General features: G+C 43.5%; 1 protein-coding gene across 1 annotated transcript in view; it reads right to left on the minus strand.

The window, feature by feature from the left end:
* The window catches only part of LOC122790519 (lysine-specific demethylase 3B-like), a 1,629,922-nt gene that overhangs the window by 1,110,258 nt on the left and 496,438 nt on the right, over positions 1 to 23,226 (minus strand). The window contains exon 5 of the mRNA XM_044058070.1: positions 1,732 to 1,822. Coding sequence (XP_043914005.1) covers positions 1,732 to 1,822 — 91 coding nt within the window. The remainder of the gene's footprint in view (positions 1 to 1,731; positions 1,823 to 23,226) is intronic.

Genomic DNA, 23,226 nt, shown 5'->3' on the forward strand with positions numbered 1-23,226 from the left:
AGTTTGCTTGGATACAGCTAAAAACAGGGACCTAGGATGAAAAAAACTGATCAGATTTTCTAACAGATGTAGTCTTAATAAAATCTCAGTTGTCTATGCTCATCCAAAGTATGCAGCACCCTCTCACTGGCAGATTGCAGAGAGGGGTGAAAAAAGTAGGCAAACAAGCTAAGTGATAACTCACTGTAAACCTCCATATACTATAAATTGTTTTTAACTGGAGCTTTTCTCCTCGGGTCTCCACTGAAAATGGGATACTAGCCCAGCTGGACTAACCCAGTTAACAAATGTCAATAAATAAAATATAAATAAATATTCACCGCCTTGGGCATAAAAGAATGATTAGTACATGCAAGGACACCCTGTCTTTATGAAACACCAAAACAGAAGAACAAGCCATAAGGGCTTGAAGCTCAGGCACCTGCCTGGCAGAAGTAAGGGCCAACAAAGGAACAGACTTCCATGAGCAATGCTGCAAGGAAGCTGAAGAAGCAGGCCTAAAAGGAGCACAGGTCAACTTCTCCAAAACAAAATTAATATCCCAGGGAGGCGGAACAGGCTTCCTGGGATGTCTAATATGAAGAACACCTTTAAGGTATCATTTATCTTCAAATCTAGAAGCTAAAGGAGGAGATAAAGGAAGATAAGCAGAGATAGCAGATAAGTGGGACTTAAAGAACAGGCCAAACCAGCATTGAGCAATTCACACAAATAAGAACCAAAGGAACAGCCACAGTAAGTGGATCCAGGTTATGAGTGACACACCAAACAGAAAAATTCTTTCATTTGGATAAGTAGGATTTCCTAGAATTGGGTTTCCTGGCCTCCTGCAGGACTCTAAGCATGTCCTCGGGGGAAAAAGGTGTCTGTGGAATCAAAATGCTATCACCACAGTGGCAGATGAAGAGTGGATAGGTGGGGATGGATGAAAAATTCCTTGTCTTGTGAGAGTAAGGATGCCCTGTGAGGTAACTTGTGACGATTGCCCGTGGCTAATGCAGAAGAGGGAACCAATGCTGTCTCGGTCAAAAGGGAGTCACCAACATGATTTTGGAAGTGTCCTACTGAATTCTGAACAGGACTTTTGGAATGAGAGGAAGAGGAGGGAATGCATAAATAAACATTCCCTTGCAAGAAAGAGTGATGGCGTCCGACTTCCAAACCAGAGGGAGTTTGGATTCCCAGAGGAATTAACAGCAGTAGTAATAGCAAGTATATAAAATGTTTAATGCACACATTTAAAAAAAAAGAAAAAAAACAAAAGAATATAATAATAAAGAAGAAGACAAGTTACCAAAGGGATCTCATCTGCGTCTGGGAGTTGTAATCCAACAATGTGAGTCTTACTGCTAGCACTAAAGACTGAATAACTGACTTTCTGTGACAGGGGTTAGGCTTCTCCTGACAGGAGGAGCTTAGCAAATTCCCTATCAGACAGATTCAGAGGAGTGGATTCTGAACTCTGGAAAGCTGTCAGCATAGGTTGGTTGCGCAGTTACAGAACCCATATGCCACTGAAACATTGTGAATGAACACTACAGGTATACCAGAACAAACAAGGCTTTCTACTAAACAGCACCTGCAACCATCTGTTCACCTCATAAAACCAGAATTAAATATGTGCCTATGGTCATTAGATTACTTATCAAGAGTCAGATTACATGCTGGCTAAAATCTCAGGTAAATCAGATGTACAAATGAAGCAACCAAAGTGAAATGCAATGTCCTTACCTTGCTGGCATCATGTCCCGGAAATCTTCTCCTGGTGGCCAGTCCTTAAGCTTCAAAACCATTGGCTGTCCATCTTCTGCCCTCAAACGTTCTGTTACAGAAGACAAACATTAACATTTATGTTTAATGGAAATTAAATATACAAACCATTCCATTAAAAGAATCAAGTGGGCTGTTGTGCACATACAAAAGTGGCAGACAGTCTCCTAAAGACAACTACTTAACAAGGTTAGAACAATATTTTGTAATTTTATTTACTCTTATTTATTCATAAGCCCACATATGAATACACTATTCAAAGACCCATTTTCAAACAGGATCCATGACAAAACCCACTTACACACAAAGTAACTCAATTTAAACAGAAGGTGTATATTTACTATCAAAGATCAGTAAGAAATATTCCTCATATTCAGCAACCACCATGACCTAAAACTTTCTCAGGCTGTCTCCCTCGCCCAGTCCCAACATACCTCTCTCTGTTCTGGTCTCCACTCCAGTTGTCTGGAAAGGTAAAATTCCTTTTTTAAAAGTGCATATAACTTCAGTCATTTTCTTTGAGATTAAATGGTTGAATGTTTTAAAGTGTATTTAGTTTTTTTGTTTCTTGAGCGTTTTTATTGAACCAAAATGTCTGAGAAAACATGATATGTGTTTGAATAAATATGACAAGAAAGATGCAAGTTGGAAACGCATTCAAAACTGTCAAGTACATGTGGGAGTTAATATATTTTATCAGAATGATTACTTTGTCAATATTAACATGAAAAGTAAATGGCTATACTGATATAGACTAAAAGCAGAGTAATGAATTTTCAAGTTCTGCAGGGTACAAACAGCAACGTTACAGGAGATGCGTTTAAACAGAAATGAGCATGTGAATTTAACAAAGGATTTCAGAAGAGGCATTCAGCAAAGGATTAGGGGACAAAGGGAAAGTGGAGTTACAAGAGTTATTAAAAGAAGGTCTGCAGTAGTGATAAATAAGGGAGGAAAACAGTAATGGTGGACGTAGACTTTGGGTATTAGGGGTTGTTGCAGGGTCAAGGATCCTACTGTCATGCATATATATTGCACCTAAAAACTATTACAAAGCTTAGGAAAATGAGGAAAAAATAAGCTTAAAATTAAAAAAAAATTAATAAAAAATAAGGGATTATTTGTGAGTGGGGACTAGAATATAGCAAGGGAACCTAGAAGGGATAACACAGTGAGAGGACAGATTTCTAAAGACACACATGAGAATATCTGGTATGTAAGATGTGATTTTGCTAGAAGAAATTTAGACAGAATTTACATTTTATCTCCCAAGATAAATAAATGGGCAAGGCAGAATAGAAACTGTACTTCATAAGAGCATATGAATTGAAATCAAAGCTATGAAACACATCCCAGACCATAGGCAAATAAAAACTAAGACAAACATACAGAGTAATGATGTAGAAATGAGACAATGGTGATTATTTACATATCTGTTAAAAAGAAACAGTACAAAGGATTAGTCTAGACAAATTCATTTTAGCTAGCAGATCTAGGAGATGCCCTCTCTGACACCCTTCCTATGGGAGAAATAAAGACACCTTGTTGAAGTTTTAAGTAGTTTATTCAGTTTAGTAGGCAGATTGAACAGTGCTCTTTATCTAATAAATTATATTCAACAGTTCAGTTATTTAAAGGCAGTTAAACTTCTGAAAACACACTTCCTGGGTAAATGTAACCCAGCACACAGAGCATTACGACCATACATACACTTCACCAAGAGACAACATCCTACAGACAACTTTCTCCTCCTCGAATAAACTAAAAAGACTGGAAGGACTATACTGGGAAGAAATTTACCTCAAGAGCAGTACTGAAAAAGAAAAGATTCCTAAGGGAATAAAGCTGTTTAAGAGATTCGCATGGAACAGCATGGAGGAGGACTTGAGAAATGGGCACAGTTTTGAAGGATGCTAGTCTCAAGATGATTGGGATCTTCCTTAGGTAAAACAAACCCTAGCAGAAATGGACTATTAGCAATATCCTAAACCTGGAAAATGTATGCAAGGACAACCCTAACTTCCCTTCCAGATTTTCAGATCATGAAAACAGTCTCAATGACTTTGAAAACAACGTTAAGGAGAAGAAAATGGAAAGAAAATCAACAGGGACTTTGGGGACAAGCAGGAAACACAAAGCCATCATACTTACACAGGAGGAGGACATACCCAACTAGACATAATACTGGAAAACATTTTGATAAGCACTCGAAGTATGATAAACTTCACCACCAACACCCTATCAAGACGTTGAAACACAAGGGACACTGGCCACAACTATTGCTGACTAGGGAAATGTGGAAGACAATTGGAAGAATTTTCACCAAGAACATGAAGGGGCCAGGCAACTAACGGACTTGGACAGATTGGCAAAAGAAAAGGGACCCACCAGAACAAACAACAAAATAGGACTAAGGTCTGGAACCACTTCATCAAAACCTTTGACTCAGCTAAAGTAAGAAATCTTAAAGAAAGGGTTTGACTTTTATACTTCTTAATAGAAGTAACTTGGTGGAACCTATGATAAATGTTAAATTGTATGTGAGGAAACAATCTTAAGAGTATATTTCAATGATACAAATAAGGACAGACGGAACACTGACAGAAATGACAATGGCATAAAACGCAAAAAAAGTCCAGTGGCTTTTGCTCCCCTGTGCACCCCACCCTCAGCACGTATGAGAGCAAATATGAAGCAGATATCCGCAGGGCCTTCAGTAAATCGCCTAGGAAGAAGAAGTACAATATCAGAGAGGAACTGGCTGCTCTAAAATATCTGAGCAGAGATGACGACATTAAAGTGGATAAGGGAGGAGGCATCTTACTCACAGATACAGCTGTTTATAACTGCAAGATTTAGGCTAGGTTTGACAATGACAGACTTTACAATAAATGAGATTTTAACATTGTGAATGCTGCTTATAACAACTGGATACAGTAACTAAGAATTCTGCATGAGGGTGACTTACTGGATGCTACACTTAGCTTTTTGGTCACATCCCATCCAAAAACATCAAGCTTTTTTGGGATCCCAATATCCCATGAGAAATCTAACAGACAAACTCAGGGTCGTATTGCTTAATGCTACGAGTTTAAACACAAAACTGCACTCCCTGGAAGCACTCCTCACCTTGGAGGATACCAACTTCTGTGCAGTTACTGAGACATGGCTCAAGGCTGTTGAGAGCACCCTACCGTGCAAAGCTACAATGCCTTCCACACGTTCAGATCTCAAAATGATCAAGAGGAAACCAAAGGCTGAGGTATAGCCATCTTCATTAAAACCAAATACACCGAGAAGGGTCAAACAGCATGACTCTCTTGAGCTACTCCAAGTTCAATTAACAATTGGGAGAGTACCATACCACATCAATGCTAGCTACAGATCCCTCACCAGGAACCAAGATAAACACACCACCAATCTACATTTACTGGAGTCCATCGCCATACTGCCCAAAACCTTAGTCATGGGATATTTCAACTATCCTTTCATAGACTGGGGGACATACATGACCAAAAACATGCTTGCCCAGAGGTTCCTGGACTTTAACACAAATATTCTGGAACAGATGGTATGCACCCACAGTAGGGGCTCTAATGTTCTGGACACAGTACTCACCAACATGGGGGGGGGGTAACTAAACTACGTCATGCGTGATACCTTCCCTGGTTAGGTCAGACAACAAATCGGTCTCATTTGAAGTAACGACTGGAACTACACCTTCATTGGAACAAAAATTATAAAACAAAACATCACCAACACTAACTACAGAGTACTAAGCGATGGTTAGAAAAACTAAATAAATGATAAAATTCATTGCACCTACAATGGCAGACACCGATGATCACTATGCAGAAGTGTACTCAAATGCCCTGTACAAACACTTAAGTGACTACATTAACTCTGCTGTACTTCACCGGATCAAAACTAGGTCTTTCCGTGAAAGCAAGCCACTGTGGTGTACTTCAAGTATAAACAGATTATGTAACAAGAGGAAGAAACTGTTGTCCAAAAGCAAGAGGGATATCACTGTGCAGAAGAAGAGTTCCCTCCTAAGACTAAAACAGGAAAATCAGAAATCTTGTAAAGTCTTCTATAGCAAATTATGAAACTAAAATCACATCCCTAGCCAAGAACAATCATAAGGCATTCTTTATACTACATCCAAAGTCTAAAAAGCACTGCCCAGCTATGTGCCAAACTGGTTGTAGATGGGATCCCTTGTACTATTTACCAGAAGATATTGCCAACTTGTTAGCTGACAGATTCAGTACAAACTTCATCCCCTATCCCCACATATCGCATCCCAAAGCATACCTGATACCAGTCCTCTGCCTAGCATCTGTACAGAACAGGTAATTTCTGCGCTTGCCAAGGCCAAAAATACAGCCCCAATGGGACCAGACTATATCCCAAGATGTTTACTTCTTCTTTCGGCTTTTCCCGGTTAGGAGTCGCCACAGCGGATCACCTGTCTGCTCATGACTGGCAGTAGAGTTTTACGGTGTCAAGTTGCCAGCCCGGCACCCAACTTTCCACAGAAGGCACACACATGCACTCACTCACACCTAGGACCAATTTAGAGTGTCCAATCCACCTACAGCACGTCTCTGGGATATGGGAGGAAACCCACACGACCACTGGGAGGACATGCAGACTCTGAACAGATGGCAACCAAGCAGAGGAATAAACCAGAGAACCTCTTGCTGTGAGGCGGCAACACTAACCGCTGCACCACCATGGCCGGCCATCCCAAGATGTTTACTAAACCATCTAAAACAAGAACTAGTGGACCCACTTGACGTTCTCTTTAATCATAGCTTAAGAGCTGGCTATGTGCCTGCAGAATGGAGAACAGAAACAGTAATTCCCCTGCACAAAGGGGGGGGGGGCATTAACTGATCCTGGGAACTACAGACCCATAAGTCTAACCAGCCTCATCTGCAAGGCCATGGAAAGAATCATCATGGACCTTATAAACAAGGACACAGGCAACCACCAAACACTGGACCCAATCCCATTTGGCTTCATTAAGGGTAGATCATGCTTATTAATCCTGGTAGACTTCTTTGAGAATGTCACTAAAGCTATGGACAAAGGTAAGACAGTGCACACATCCTATCTTGACCTTGTCAAGGCTCTTGACATAATTCCCCACTCTAGCATCATTGAGAACTCCCCCATATAGGGATTAACCCTTAAGTTACTAGATGTGTAGCCAACTGGCTCATCAACAGAACACGGTCAAAATTGATGATGCCACCAACAACAGTAAATCTGTCACTGGAGTACCACAGGGGTCTGTGCTGGGACCCTTACTGTCTGGCATCTATTTCTCTGAAGTCGAGGCCAAAACAGATGGCCTTTGGCTCATAAAGTTCGCTGACTGGAGTCCCCCAATGATGTCAACATATTACAAGAATGGCTAACAATCAAATGATTGGTGCCAAAGCCATGTTCTAAATCTAATGCAAAAAATGCATTACTCCCTCTGGCAAAATGGAATTCCCTACAAATTACAATACTGACAGCACTCCCATGATTTCCAACCCAGTTCTGCGAGACTTGGTAACACAGGTTGACAGCAATCTGAACTTTGACCGCCAAGATTCAACAGTGGTAAGGAAAGCCTTTTACGTAGCGCACCTCATAAGCAGCAGCACAGCATCCAGGTCAAGGGAGATAACTCCACTGTACTCGACTCTCATTAGGCCACTAATAGAGTATAATGCATCCTTTTGCATGTACCTCACCAAACACCTGCAGCAGCTGGAGAAACCTCAGAGGTTTCTCACTAAAAGACACAGGGAATCCAAACCATGACCTAAATGGACAGGCTGAAAGCCCTGTCACTTTACACTGTATATTATAGGCTGCTGAGAGGTAACTTGTGCTTGGCCTATAGGGTAATCTCCAACCCTGCCCCAATGGAAATGCTGTACATCTGCAAGTCAAATGGCTCAAGAGTCACTTGCTCTAGAGATCTTAACCTCACTTGTGATATTAACAGATCATAATGGAAAGAAAAATATGTCTCCGAGACTGCCGCTTCTCCGGAATAGACTCTCCCTTCATGCAAAACACACCTCCTCACTGACCCTATTCAAACGCAACCTAGATAACTGGATGAGAGACCGCAAATACGCCCCCTGGGGTGGCAACCCTTGTTGCTCATGGACAGGGGGAGCCGGTGTTGATCACAGACAGTACAGTTGTGTACACTTACCATAAATGTAGATGTTCAAGTGTATTCACTGTTGCAGTCATCAAATTTGGGTTATCTGCTTGCAGTAGTCCTCAGTCGGCCTGATTATCAAAGTCTTGGGTCCTGTGTCAGTTGCGGTCTCCTCTTACATGACGTCAAGTTTTCAGGGGTATAAAAAACATTCCTGTGTCAGTTGCTGTCTCATCTTACATGACATCAAGTAGTCAGGGGTATAAAACATGCAGCCGATGCCATTGCATCAGTTTTTCTTGCCTCAGATGTCAGGTGCCCCACTAATGGGAAGCAATTAAATATATATATATATATATATATATATATATATATATACATATATATATACACACACACATATATATATATATATATGTGTGTGTGTGTGTGTGTGTGCGCGCAAGGTTTTACCTCCAACAAAAAAGCAAATACACCAAAAAGCTTTTAAGCATAGTAAAGGAGAATAGAGATATAGCCAAAAGAAGTCAGGAGGCTGAAGGGAGGGTAACCAAGTCTGCAATAGTGAAAATACTCGAACTTCTACATTTATGGTAAGTGTACCATGGGATGGGAGGAGGAATTTAGACAGCATTATGACCAGCTATAAGGCCCAGCAAGACTGCAGTGGCAAAGCCAGCTCTAAATTTAGAGAAAATTGGCAAATGGTAATGCTTGGGGAAAGTATGTACAAAACTCCAGGTAGCAGCTTCTAGTATGTCCCTGGTAGGGACACCTCTGAGAAAGGCTGTAGAGGTAGATGCAGCCCTGGTTGAATGTGGTCTAATCCCCTGTGGGATAGATTTTCCATGGTGCTTATTGCAGAAATTAATGCAATGGCCTATCCATTTAGAAATGGCTTGCTTTGAAATAGCCTTTCCCTCTGCACCTGCAGCAAATGCCACCAGCAGTTCAGATTTCCTTCGAGGTTTAGTCCCGTCCAAGTAAAATCTAAGTTGTCTGTGCACATCTAAGGAGTGCAGTATCCATTCCCCTTTGTTCTGTGGATTAGAAAAGAAGGCAGGCAAATGAATGGACTGATTAAGAGCCACAATGGATACTACTATTGGGCATGAAGGAGGGATTGGGCCTGAGAGACACCCTGTCTGCATGAAAGATGATGAAAGGCTCCACTGCCATAACGGCCTATAATTCAGATACCCTTCCTGCTGAAGTGATTGCTAAAAGGAAGGCTGTTTTCCAAGAAAGGAATTTTAACTCTGCACTTGCAGCTGGCTCAAAAGGAGGAAGAGTGAGTTTTTCCAATACAAAGTTAAGGTCCCAGGCTGGAGTTGGGGCTCTCCTAGGTGGTCTTAAGTTTTTGGCCCCTCTGAGGAAATGCTTGAGAAGTGGATGAGAGAAGAGGGGTGGTTCTGTGTTGTAATGAGCTGAAATGGTTGAGACATGAATTTTGATGGAGGAAAAAGAAAGGCCCTTGTGAAGCATCTCAGTTAAGTACTGAAGAACCTGAGGTAAATTAGGCGCTGCTGTGCCCATCCCTTGAGTTTGGTTCCAGGCACAGAATCTTTTCCATTTTTCAGCATAAGATTTTCTAGAACTAGGCCTCCTTGCCTCCAAAATGACATCCAACACCTGTTTTCTGAGGGATGGTAACGGAGAGATTAGGTAATTAGCCATGCTGCCAGGTTCATGGTTTGAAGCTGAGGGTGCAGAATCTGGCTCTTCTGCTGTGAGAGCAGGGTAGGGGTATGAGGCAGGTGCCACAGAGCCAGCAGTGACACTGCGCAACAGGGGGTACACACCAGTGTTGGTGTGGCCAGTCTGATGCAATCAGTATCATCCTTGGTTTGTCCCGTTTGATCTTTAGTAGTACTTTGGAGAGGAGAGGCAGAGGAGGAAAGGCATAAACCGATAGACTTTTCCAGCTGAAGGACAGAGCATCCACTTTCCAAGCTTGTTTGTGGGGAGTCCTTGTGCAGAATTTGTCCAATTGGTGGTTCTGGGGGAGGCAAACCGGTCTATATCTGGGCTCCCCCAATTATCAACATGTTGAAAGTCTTTGGTTCCACTTTCCAGTCATGTGGGTCCATGAGACTTCTACTTAGTTCATCTGCAAGTGTAGTTAGTTTTCCTGGCAGGAACTGAGCCTGTAGATAAACTTGGTAGATCAAGCTGTCTCCACAGAGCCATGGTTAGTCTGCAGAGGGGGTATGAATGGGTACCCCCCTGCTTGTTTATGTACCACATAACAGTGGTGTTGTCCATCTACCATTAATTGTCCTGGAAGAATGTGGTCCTTGAAGGCTGTCACAGCATTCTGTACAGCTAACATACCTTTTTGATCGATATGCAGGTGCATGTGACTTTGGTTCCATTTACTCTGAATCCACTTCCCTGCCAGGTGAACCCCCCATGCATAGTCTGATGAGTCTGTGGTTAGGGTTTGGGCGGCAGGGGCTAGAGTGAATGGGAGTCCCTTGTTTTGGTGGCAAGCCTCTGCCCACCAAAGGAACTCTAACTGTAGGCAAGGTATGACAGAAATCATTGCTTCTAGATCTTGCAAATGTTGACACCATAGGCTTTTTAGATACCATTGTAGTTTCCTCATATGCAGTCTCACATATGGAATTAGTAGAATGCAGAAGGCCATGAACCCCAAGGCTTGCAGTATTTGTCTTGCAGACAGCAGGGTTTTTGTGGCCATTAGTTTGAAGTAAGTTGTCAAATTAATATATTTCTCTGGCGTGAGGAAAGCCATGTGGGAAGCTGTGTTCAAGCTTGCTCCCAGGAATACAATTTGTTGACAGGGTACAAGATGCGATTTCTATTTGTTTATGGTGTACCCTAGACAAGTTAGCACCTTTTGAATAAATGCCAGACGATTCAAAAGTATGTCCTGGCTTTCTGCCTGAATTAGACAATCGTCCGGATATGGGTATATTTGAATATTTCTTTGCCTGCAAAATATAATGACTGGAGCTAGGCACTTTGTGAATACCCTGGACGCAGTAGATAAACCAAAGGAAAGTGCCGAGAACTGATTAGTGCATGTAGCCTGCTTTGAAGCATAGGTACCTTCTGCAAGATTCCCTGATTGCGATGTGCAGGTAGGCGTCCTTTAAATCCAGTGTTGCCAACCAGGCAATCCTTGCCTAGCATAGGAAGCAACTGGTGAAGAGTTAGCATCTTGAATTTTGGAATCACCAAAAAGGTTTTTAAGATAGAAAGGTCCACGATAGGACGCCATGAGTTGTCTTTTCTGGGTACCAGGAAAAGTCTCGAGTAGAAACCTTGTCCCTTTTTCCTCTTCTGGTGCAGTTTGAATAGCCTTTATACTTGAGAGAGAGTACTTGCTTTTAAGCCTCTGCACACTTATTTGGGGGTAGATCTGGCCAACCGTTTGGGGTTGGTAACGTGTGGAAGTGAAACCTGTATCCTTGGTAAACTATATTTAAAACCCATTTGTCCTGGGTAATGAGTTCCCACTTTTTTGCCTGCAGAGCAATTTTTCCCCCTAAAGGAGCAGTAAGTTGAGAAGTGCTTGGAAGTTTTAAAGTTAAGTCAAAGACAGCTTACCATGGGGGGGGGGGGTCTTACTACTCCCTGATTTGGAAGTGGGAGCCTACCACTGCTTAGTCCTGTGCGTACCCTGGAACTGAAGACTGGGTGTTATGCTGGTTCTGGGTTTGGACTGAGAAGGCCTGGAATAGGCAGGAAAGGACCAATTCTTAGAGGGCCAATGCCTACTAAATCTTGGAGGCTGTACTTGAAGGAAATCTTTAACAGTTTGCATAGATTTAGCTTTTTCCTCCATCTTTTTAAGAACAACTTCTGCTTTGTTGCCAAACAGGTGGTCCTGATTTAAGGGGGCATCCAGCAATTTAGCTTTAACAGGAACAGGTAAAGTGTGCTCCTTAAGTCAAGCATGCCTTCTGAGCACGGAACCAATAACAGCAGCCCTGCAAAAGGCCTCTAAAGAATCGACTCCACATTGCAAAGTATGCTTTCCAACCTGTTCAGCAGAGTGCATTAAAATCCTAAAATTCTTTATTTTCCGCACAGTCAGGAATCAACATAATTTTCTGTTTAAGCAATCTACTAACATGTTGTTGATACTTTAACATATGAAACTGGCAGTTTAAAGCCCTAATGGCCAAGGTTGCAGAAGTGTAAACCTTCTTACCCCATCTATCCAGCACCCTGGAGTCTCTATCAGAAGGGGCAGGATTTTTGGAAGTAGAAGCCTTAATGCCCTTGGGTCCCTGTGAAATAGTCTCTGGATCCGCAATAGGATTTTTAAAAAGGAACTTGCGTGAATGAGGAACCCTGTAATATCTGTCAGGGTTTCTGGGAGCAGGAGGCAAAGAATCAGGGGCCAAACTAGATTCCGAAAAAGCATCAACAATGTCTAATACAGGAGGAATAGCTAAAGGCCTATGCTGAGGCAGGAGTAAGAAATCCCCAAGCCTCTTTATTGAATCAGAAAAATCTTGGCTTTCCCAGTGGAAATGCTCCCTTAGACTATGTAAGGTTTCACCAAAAGAAAAATCCTCTGAAGGGAAAGCAGAGGGAATAGAGTCCCCTGCATCAGAATACTCATAAGTAGATAAGGGCAAATCCAGATCATCAGAAGACTCAGAAAAATCAGAATACAGGTCAGAATATTCATAAACAACTTCAGTCCTAGGTCTCTTAGAAGGGGGAGGCTGACTTCCCCTGATTGAAGTTAAAAGATCTTCAGACATTCTTATCATTTGTTTTTTTAGACATAGACATAGAGGCATGAGCATGCAGCTTGGGCGTCAGTTTTTTAGGCATGGTTTGAGATTTAGGCCTAAAAGAAGATCGAGGCATTGGTTTATTATGCAAGTCCGTAGGCCTGAATACACCCTCAGAAGCCGGTGCCTGCACAGCGGCTCCGGACCCATCCGATGTAGAGACATCCTCAGGTTCCATAGTTCCAGCATCTCGCGGCATACCAGAGTCCGAATGGCAGTCTGTAGAGGCCTGCGAATCAGAAGCAGCGGGTATCAAGGGCTGCAAAAGCGCCTCACTGAGTACCGGCGAACTGGCAACTGGCTTAGGAGAAGCGTTGTCGGCAGTTTTGGACCTCGGCGGCCTGTCTCTGTCTTTATCCTTGCGTTTTTTCAGAATCCAAGTAGTTGGATGGCTAACTGACATTTCTGGATAATTAAACAGAGAACCAAAATATTTATAGGTGAAAATATACACATGACAGACAGTGCGTTGATTAAATAAAGCACAAAACCAACAGCACGGTAAGTCGTGGTCAGGGCCTAGGCAAGGAATACAGTACGAATGAAAATTTTTATGAAGTATTTGCTTTCCACAAGTAATGCAATTATTAACTTTTACTGACATTGGTAAGGAGCAAGAAAACGTTTCCCCAATGGGGTATTTAGCTTTAGTTGAAGATTTCGGTTCTGAAACTTGAAAATGAAAATTTCAGGAGTCAGCTGACTGGCCCTTGCGAACTGCTTCTGCTTCGGGCACCGCATGGCAAGAAAGACTGATGTAATGCCGTCGGCTGCATGCTTTATACCCCTGATGACCTGATGTCATGGAAGAAGGGACAGCAACCGATGCAACACCCAAGACTTTGTTAATCAGGCTGACTGAGGGCTACTGCAAGCAGATAACCCAAAAGTGATGACTGCAACAGTGTAACACGAAGAACATCACCTTAGTAAGGAGAGAATCCTCTCCATCATTACCAATGCATACAGGCCTGGAGACAATGAAAATATTCTCCCCAGAGCCAAAGCTGTGGGGACAGAACGCACCAGAGACTCACCGACCATCCACTCTGAAGGGGGAGTCTGCGCCAAGCTTGTTGAATACCTAGTGGAAGATCATGCTAAGAAATCTTTGCAGTCGAAGTCAGCCTCATGGAACAGATGTTGAGGCTTATGCTCCAAGACCATCTCTGCTTTGACATGGTCAAGGTCCAGCGAGTCAGGGAAGCTGTCAAAGAGATAATCACTGCTGGCTCAGACACCTGGACTCTCAGGGCCTTCAGACCCAAGGGTTCAAAGCAGGAGGTCAGATCACAGAAGCAGCAAAGTACAGTTTTGTACCTACCATAAATGTAGATGTCCGAACAGGATAGCATCTGCAGTCATAACAAATGGGTTGTCCTGTCGTCAGGCAGCCCTTCGGTCGGCCGGATTCCAAAGTCTGGGTCCGCTCGCTGATGTCGCACTTCACCCGACGTCATCTCTGCTGGTCTTCGGGTATAAAGGCATCAGCCGACACCATTTTCCTCAGTGTTTCTTGCCCCAGATGCCAGTTGCCCTCTTGGTAAGCTAAATTTTGGATAAATGCCAATGTTTCCAAAAAAGTAGAAGGCAAACACAAAAATAACAATGTATGTACATATATACAAACAAATACACCATAAGAGACTCCCCCCTAGCTAGCTATTAGGAGGGTAAATACCCTAGGAGTACCACAGAGGGGAAGGAGGTTGGGTAATCCTGACTGCAGATGCTATCCTGTTCGGACATCTACATTTATGGTAGGTACAAAACTGTACTATGTCCTTCAAGGATGCATCTGCAGTCATAACAAATGGGTAGAATACCATAGCCAAACTAGGGGAGGAGGAAGAAGAATTATGGTGTAGTTAGGATCCCTTGCAGTACAGCAGTGGCAAACCCTGCTCGGGATCTGGAGTATAGAGGTAAATTATAATGCTTGGCAAATGTATGCACGGAGGTCCAAGTAGCCGCCTCAATAATGTCCTTGGTTGCCACTCCTCGTAAGAAAGCTGTGGTAGTGGCTGTAGCCCTTGTAGAATGAGGTCTTATGTTTTGTGGAATTGGTTTTCCGTGGTAGGAGTAACAGAATCTTATGCAATTTCCTATCCATTTGGAGATTGTCTGTTTGGAAATTGCTTTTCCTTCCCTTCCTGTTGCATAGGCTACTAAAAGCTGGTCAGTTTTTCTGACACCTTTGGTTCTGTCCAGGTAGTAGCGTAACTGTCTATGTACATCCAAGGTATGCAGCAGTCTTTCCCCCCTGTTCTGTGGATTGGGAAAGAAGGTAGGTAGGTGGATTGCCTGGTTTAAATACACTCTGGATACCACCTTAGGCATAAATGTAGGATTAGTTCTCATGGACACCCTATCTTGATGGAAGATTAGGAAGGGTGGTACTGCCATTAAGGCCTGTAGTTCCGAAACCCTCCTTGCTGAAGTAATTGCCAGTAGGAAAGCAGTTTTCCATGATAGGTGTTGAAGATCTGCTGTTGCTGCTGGTTCAAATGGAGGGAGTGTCAATTTTTCTAGCACAAAGTTCAAGTCCCATGCTGGTAATGGTGGTTTCCTAGGAGGTTTTACATTCTTGATCCCTCTGAGGAACTGCCTGAGTAGAGGATGCGAAAAGGCAGGTGGATCGAAGCTGTATTCTGCTGAAATAGCTGATGCATGTATCTTAATGGAGGAATAGGACAGGCCTGTATGTAGAAGCTCTGCCAAGTACTCCAGGATGTTAGCAATATCTATGTTCGACACATCTTTTCCTCTTTCAGTACTCCAAATGACAAATCTTTTCCATTTTCCTGCATAGTTCCTTCTTGTTGAAGGTCTGCGGGCTTCAAGGATAATGTCTTTAACCCTTTGGGATAGGTCTGGGTTAGTTGCTGCTATGTGATGTTCCAGGCAGTCAGTTGCAAGGTTTTTAGGTTTGGGTGCATGATGTTGTAGTTGTTCTGAGTTAACATCAAGGCATCAGGGTATTGACCACATTCTCCCCTGAGACATGCTCCTCAGCAATGGATACCAGTGTTGTCTTGGCCAATTTGGAGCTATCAGGATTATCCTTGGGCGTTCCTCTTTGATTTTCAGTAGTACCTTGTGCATCAAAGGAAGAGGTGGAAATGCATATGCTGTCAGGCCTTTCCAACTGAAGGATAGAGAGTCCACCTTCCATGCAAGTGGGTGGTATGTCCTTGTGCAGAATTTTTTGAGCTGGTGATTGAGTGGGGATGCGAATAGGTCTATTTGTGGCATTCCCCATTTCCTTGTGATGGCCTTGAAGATGTCCGGGTGTAGCATCCATTCGTGAGCATCCGAGGTGGTTCTGCTTAACATGTCTGCTAGGGTGTTTTCTTTTTCCGGCACAAATATTGCCTGTAACTGGATGTTGTAGCTCAGAGCCATATTCCAAAGGTCCAGAGTCATTCTGCATAGGGGGTATGAATGAGTGCCTCCCTGTTTGTTGATGTACCACATGACTGTGGTGTTGTCTGTCCTTATCATTAAATGGCCTTCTTTGAGGAATGGTCTGAATTTCTGGATTGCTAGTTTTACTGCCAGCATTTCTTTTTGGTTTATGTGCAGGTGCAGCTGGTCTTGAGTCCACAATCCTTGTATGCATTTGTCCAACATGTGCGCCCCCCCAGCCTAGGTCTGAGGCGTCCGTTGTGATGGTTTGGCTTGCTTGAAAGTTGTGGAAGGGTAAGCCTGGGTTTGATTGGCATGCTTGAGCCCACCATAGGAACTCCTGTTTCAGGCATGGGATTAGTGGGATTTCGGTTTCTAAGCTGTGCCTGTGTTGAGACCATAAATTCTTTAGGTACCACTGTAGCTTTCTCATATGCAGTCTGGCATGTGGGACCAAGATTATGCATGATGCCATGAAGCCCAAGGCCTGCAGTACTTTTCTTGCTGTTAGTTTGTCCTGCTTTGTTAATGCCAAGAAGTAAAGAGGGAGTTGTTTTTGTTTTTCTGCAGTTAGGAATGCCATTTGTTTTACTGTGTCCAATTCCGCACCCAAGAAAGTTCTTGTTTGGGATGGTATCAGCCTTGACTTTCGTAAATTCACTGTGTATCCCAGGGCTTGTAGTAAGCAAATGACTCTTTGTAAATCTGTTGTCAGCTTGCTTTTGTTGTCCGCTTGTAACGGGCAGTCGTCCAGGTATGGATAAATTTGGATTCCCTGTAGCCTGCAGTAAGCGATTACTGATGCCAGGCATTTTGTGAATACTCTGGGCGCAGTAGATAAGCCAAAGGGCAATGCTGAGAATTGATAATGCTCTGATCCTGCAAGAAATCTGAGGTATCTTCTGCAATTTGGTCGTATGGGGACGTGCAGGTATGCCTCCTTGAGATCTAGAGTTACCAGCCAACACTCCTTGCCCAGCATGGGAAGAAGTTGCTGTAGGGTCAGCATTTTGAATTTTGGGACAATGATGTATGTGTTTAAGACGGACAGGTCGAGAATAGGTCTCCAACTTTTCTCTTTTCTTGGTACTAGGAAGAGTCTGGAGTAGAATCCTTTGCCCTGTTCTGTTATTGGTACTCTTTCCACAGCTCTCATCTTTGTTAATTCCGCTATCTGGTTTAGAGCTTCTGTTTTTTGATTTGGAGGTAGGTTTGGCATTCCTCTTTTTACTGGTAAGGTGTGGAAGTGGAACCTGTAGCCTTGGTCTATGGTTTGCAAAATCCACTTATCTTTTGTGATATAGTGCCAATTTTTCGAAAATAATGCTAACGTTCCGCCTAAAGGTGCTGCTATTTGCTCCCTGGTAGGCGGTGTCAGAGCCAAGTCACTGTGATTGTCCTGTTGCAGTGGCAGTGGTTGTGTCTGTACCTCGGTTATTGCCTTGCCACTGTCGTCCTCTGTAGGCACCTCCTCTGGATTGATTTCTGCCTCTAGAGCGTCTATTCCTGCCTCTGAGATTTTGAGGAGTCTGGAAAGGACCAATTTTTGGCAGGTCAGTTCATGCTAAACCTTGGGGGCTGAACCTGTAAGAAATCCATAAATGTTTGTACAGATTTTGCCTTCTCTTCCATTTTCTTCATTACTTGCTGAGCAGGTGTACCAAATAGACTGGCCTTATCCATAGGAGCATCTAACAGCTTTGCTTTAACATGATCCGGCAAGACCTGTTCTTTCAACCATGCATGCCTTCTTATCACTGTGCCAGTCATGGCTGATCTAAATGAAGCCTCCAGTGCATCATAGCCACATTTTAAAGAATGGTTACTAACCTGTTGGATGTTATTCACCATTTCTAAAACATATTTCTTATCTAAGGAGTCATCAGAGGACAGCTTCTTAGTTAACTGATCAAGCATAAACTCTTGGTAATGGATCATATGAAACTGACAGTTTAAAGCTCTAGCCGAGAGAGTAGCAGAGGTGTAAACTTTTTTCCCCCATCTCCCTAAGGACCTGGATTCCCTTTCAGAAGGAGTAGGGTTTTTTGCTGAGGTCGAGGCTACTGCCTTGGGCCCCTGGGATATAGTCTCAGGATCTGCAAGTGGGGCCTTGTATAGGTGGTGATGAGTGTCTGGCACCCTGTAAAATCTATCTGGTTTGGCAGGGGCTGGAGGTAAAGTATCAGGAGCTGTGCAAACATCATTAAATGCATCATCCACAACAGGCAGTACTGGAGGTATAGCTAAGGGCCTATGTTGTGGTAAGTGCAGAAATGTCCTAAGCCTTTTTCTTGAATCTGAGAAATCTTGTCCCTGCCATTGGAATTGTTCTCTCATGGCATGTAAGGTTTCCCCAAAGGAAAATTCCTCTGGTGGAGAGGCAGATGGAATGGATTCTTCAGCATCTAAATCTTCATAAGTAGATAAAGGAGCCTCTGGCTGGTCTGTAATGTCTGAGTCATCCGCAGAATCATCAGAGGACACTGGCTCGGGGGGCTCTGCTCTAGATCTCTTTTCTGGGGGCTGAGAGGCCCTGTCTGGGTGAGATTGTGATCCCCTAATTAAGGATATTAAATCCTCTGCCAGAGTAAGCATTTGTGAACTAGAAGTGGGCCTGTGTGAGGGGGGCTTAACAGGCACTGATTTAACAGTTTTGGCTGCTTTAGCCCTGGCAAAGGCCTTAATAGACATGGCTGCAGGAGGCCTAGCAGCACCACGTGCTGGGGTAGAGACATCCAAAGGGATGGTGTCTGATAAATCACTAGGATCCACAGTAGTAGGCAAAACTTCTGAGGCCGATTCAACTAAGGAAGCAGGAGCCTCAGTAGTAGTCATGGATTCGGCTGAAGATTGACCTGTTTTCTCGGTTTCGGCCGAAACCGAGACACTCGCGGCTTGCTTAACCGTGGTTTCGGCCGAAACCGCAGGCCGCGAGTGTCGGTCTTTTTCTTTGCGTTTTTTAACAATTTGGGTAGTCGGAGGATCCGACGGCATAATGTACGCAAAATCTGAGCCGAAAAACTGTTCAGCAAACTCCGACCGACACCTAAGTGTTCGTCGGTTGAAGGAAGCACAGGCCGAACAGGCTGCTACGTCGTGGTCTGGGCCTAAGCAAGGCAGGCAATAAGAGTGGAAATCTTTATGAGGTATTTGTTTCCCACAAGTTAAACAGTTATTGACTTTTTCTGACATCGGCTGAGGCAAGAAAGAGTCCCCAACGGGGTACTTAGCTTTTAGAAGTCTTCAAGTAGTATTCGGTAGTAGTAATCTCTGGATCTGACCGACCGGCACTTGCGAACAGCTTCTGCTTCGGGCGCCACGCGGCAAGAAAGACTGAGGAAAATGGCGTCGGCTGATGCCTTTATACCCGAAGACCAGCAGAGATGACGTCGGGTGAAGTGCGACATCAGCCGAAGCCGGACCCAGACTTTGGAATCCGGCCGACCAAAGGGCTGCCTGACGACAGGACAACCCATTTGTTATGACTGCAGATGCATCCTTGAAGGACATCAGGTCTGAAAGGAAAAAGTCGATTCACAAACCTGGTGGGGGATGGAGCTGGTAAAACCCCAATCTGGATGCGTGTCTGAAGGAACTGCCTCAAGTCTATCCACCTCAGATCCGGAGAGGCTATGGGAAGACCTGACAGAAAATCCAAAAGGTGGTCTAGAGGATCTTTCAGGGGATCTGTCCAGAAAGGGCGATCCCTTTGTATCAAGAGTCAGTCCCAAGGAAGCAAGAGGAGCTCGGGTACAAGAAGATGAGTTGGCAAACTTACTCTGGTCTGAGGATTTCGGATCCAATGCTCTGGGAGCCTTTTTGGGAGGCTCACTGAATGTCAAGGCCAAATTTTACAGGAATGTTTCCTGTGTTTCTGGACATCTTTATGCTTCTTGGTGGGGGTCTAAGTCCCTGAATTAAAACCACCACCGACTGGGGCAGATGTTTCTGCGGTCAGACAAAGCACATGGGTGAAACCCCTCACAGGGCAGGGGGGTTTCAAGATGAGAAGGACCAAAATAATACATGTACTCCCTGTGGGCCATCAGATAAAGGAAACTTGTGCCTACAGAAGTGCACTTTTTAAACCTTAATGGTTTTATCAGGCATATTAAGGTTAGAGAAGAAAAGAAGGAGGTAAAGAACAGTCCTGCAGGAATGGACAAACTTTTTTTTATAATATAAACCAGAAGATACAGGAAAGAAAATAAAAACAGAAAAGATAATTAACTGACTTATCTGTATTAAAAAAAAAAAAAAAAAAAAAAAAAAATAAAAATAAAAATAGATGAGTAACTATCAGCGGAGCTTGGGCGTACAGATCACAAGGCTTCCTGACAGAGTTGCAAACGAGATCTTAAGTAATCTGGGGGCATTATGGGTAGGGGAGGAACCTAAACATTTGGAAAGCAGCCGGGTCACATCCAGGGGTCAGATCAAAAACCCCAAGTTGAAGAACTAAGGAAAATGACATCAGACCCTCTGAATATAATCCTCTGCACCCATGAATGTTTTGTGATGGACAGCCAGGTTCTCTGCTGCAGGGATAACTGATTCCAGACTGCCTCCAAAGCAGGACAGTTGGGTCTCCTTTCAGGAATGCTGATGGGGCCCTTCCTGAGAAAGAATCTCTAGAGCCTTGGTTTTTCCAACCACCTCTAGATCCCTGGTTCTGCAGATCATCTCTGCCACAAGGATGGAGTCTTCCATTCCAGTTTCCCCCTCTGCCCCTGAGGGAGCTATTTCTATGTGAATCCTGGAAAGGACTATAAGACTTATTAAAACCACATCTTTCTGCTTGTTAGTTTACTGTAAAGGGCCTTTGAGGGGCACAAAAACATATGCTCTTGGCAGACAGGGTCTTCCCCTCTTGATCATACCAGAAGAGTTTGTCTAACATTGAGACCAAATAGAGACGATCTGTTAAAGGGCGCACTAACAAAAGACAAATTAACTGGTTCCAAAAAAACACACTAAGCGCATCCAGGCATCTCTCTCCAGATGGTTATGCCTGAAACCCTGAAACCACCAACTGTAAGGTACCCTCCACACCACGGGAGATCAAGCTCATGGACACATTTGAGATAGATTGGAGGGTGGCCAGCTGAGAGATCCTGTTACCATCCTGGCAGGACACAAAGTACAGTTGCGTACACATACCATAAATGTAGATGTTAGAGTGTATTCACTGTTGCAGTCATCACGTTTGGGTAGATTCCCAAAGCTAATGATGGGAAGAGGTAATTAGATAGCATTAGGACCAGCTGTAAGGCCCTGCAAGACTGCAGTGGCAAATCCAGTTCTGGATTTAGAAAAAACTGGCAACTGATAATGCTTGGTGAAAGTATGTACAGAACTCCAGGTAGCAGCTTCTAGGATGTCCCTGGCAGCGACACCTCTGAAAAAGGCTGTAGAGGTAGATGCAGCCCTGGTTGAATGTGGTCTTATCCCCAGTGGGTAGTTTTTCCATGATGCTTACAGCAGAAATGAATGCAATGGCCTATCCACTTAGAAATGGTTTGCTTCGAAATGGCTTTCCCCTCTGCCCCTGCATCAATGCAACCAGCAGCTGTTCAGATTTCCTGAGAGGCTTAGTCCTGTCCAAGTAAAATCTTCTAAGTTGACTGTGCATGTACAAGGAGTGCAGTATTCGTTCCCCTTTGTTCTGTGGATTAGAAAAGAAGGTTGGCAAATGAATGGACTGATTAAGGGCCACACTGGATACCCACCTTGGACATGAAGGAGGGATTGGTCCTAAGGGACACCCTGTCAACATGTAAGATGATGAAAGACTCCACGGTCATGAGGGCCTGTAATTCAGACAACTTTCTTGCTGAAGTGATGGCTAGAAGGAAGGCTGTTTTCCAAGAAAGTAATTTAAATTCTGCATTTGCAACTGGCTCAAAAGGGAGGTAGAGTGAGCTTTTCCAATACAAAGTTAAGGTCCCAGGCTGGAGTTGGGGCTCTCCTGAGTGGTCTTAAGTTTTTGGCCCCGCTAAGGAACTGCTTCAGCAGTGGATGAGAGAAGAGGGGTGGTTCTGTATTGTAATGAGCTGAAATGGCTGAGGCATGAATTCTGATGGAGGAAAAGGAAAGGCCCTTGTGAAGCATCTCAGTTAAGTATTAAAGAACATGGGGATAAGTGGGCGCTGGTTTGCCCACCCCCTGAGTTTGGCTGCGGGAACAGAAAATTTTCCATTTTTCAGCATAGGATTTTCTAGTACTAGTACTCCGTGCCTCCAGGATGACATCCATCACTTGCTTACTGAAGGACAGTAACGGAGAGATCAGGTAATTAGCCAGGTTCAGGGTTTGAAATTATGGGTGCAGAATCTGGTCCCCCTGTTGGGACAGCAGGGCAGGGGTCTGAGGCAGGTGTCATGGTGCCAACAGTGAAACTTTGCGCAAGTGGGGGTACCAGTGCTGGCGTGGCCAGTCTGGTGCAATCAGTATTGCCCTTGGTTTGTCCTGTATGATCTTTAGTAGTACCTTGGAGAGGAGATGCAGAGCGGGAAAGGCATAAACTGATAGAAAAAACAAGGAAAAGACTGGCTTGACACCGCTTTATGGATAAAAAGTTTAATAAAATATTCCAACACAGTAAGCGCTTTCAGGTTCACCAACCCTTCATCAGACAATAAAACACAAACAGGTACTCATTTAAAAAACAAAGTTCAGCCAATCAGCTATTAATATTTAACCCGCCTATTCTGTAGTGCAGGTTTTAAAGGTATCCTGTCATTTAAACCTGGGTATCTATGTGAAGTAAGTGTAATAATCCATTTTGACTCTAAAGACTCAGTATGTAATTTGATGTCCCCTCCTCTAACACCCAATCTAACATTTACAATGGCTTTAAACATAAAAGTGTGTGTAGGATTCTTCTCTACATGCTTATATAGAGCATTTTGTTCTACCTTATTCCTAATGCAGGAAAGATGTTGTAGTATTCTAACTTTCAGCATGTTTGTTGTCATCCCTACATAGTAGGACAAACATTTTTGGCACTCAGCAATATAAACCACATGTGTTGTCCTACATGTTGCTCTGGCTTTAAAATTAAACCTTCTCCCATCCACTGGATGCGAAAAAGTT

This window comes from Protopterus annectens, chromosome 16.part0 (genome assembly GCF_019279795.1).
Source record: "Protopterus annectens isolate FY-2018-M chromosome 16.part0, PAN1.0, whole genome shotgun sequence".
Taxonomy (NCBI): domain Eukaryota; kingdom Metazoa; phylum Chordata; order Ceratodontiformes; family Protopteridae; genus Protopterus; species Protopterus annectens.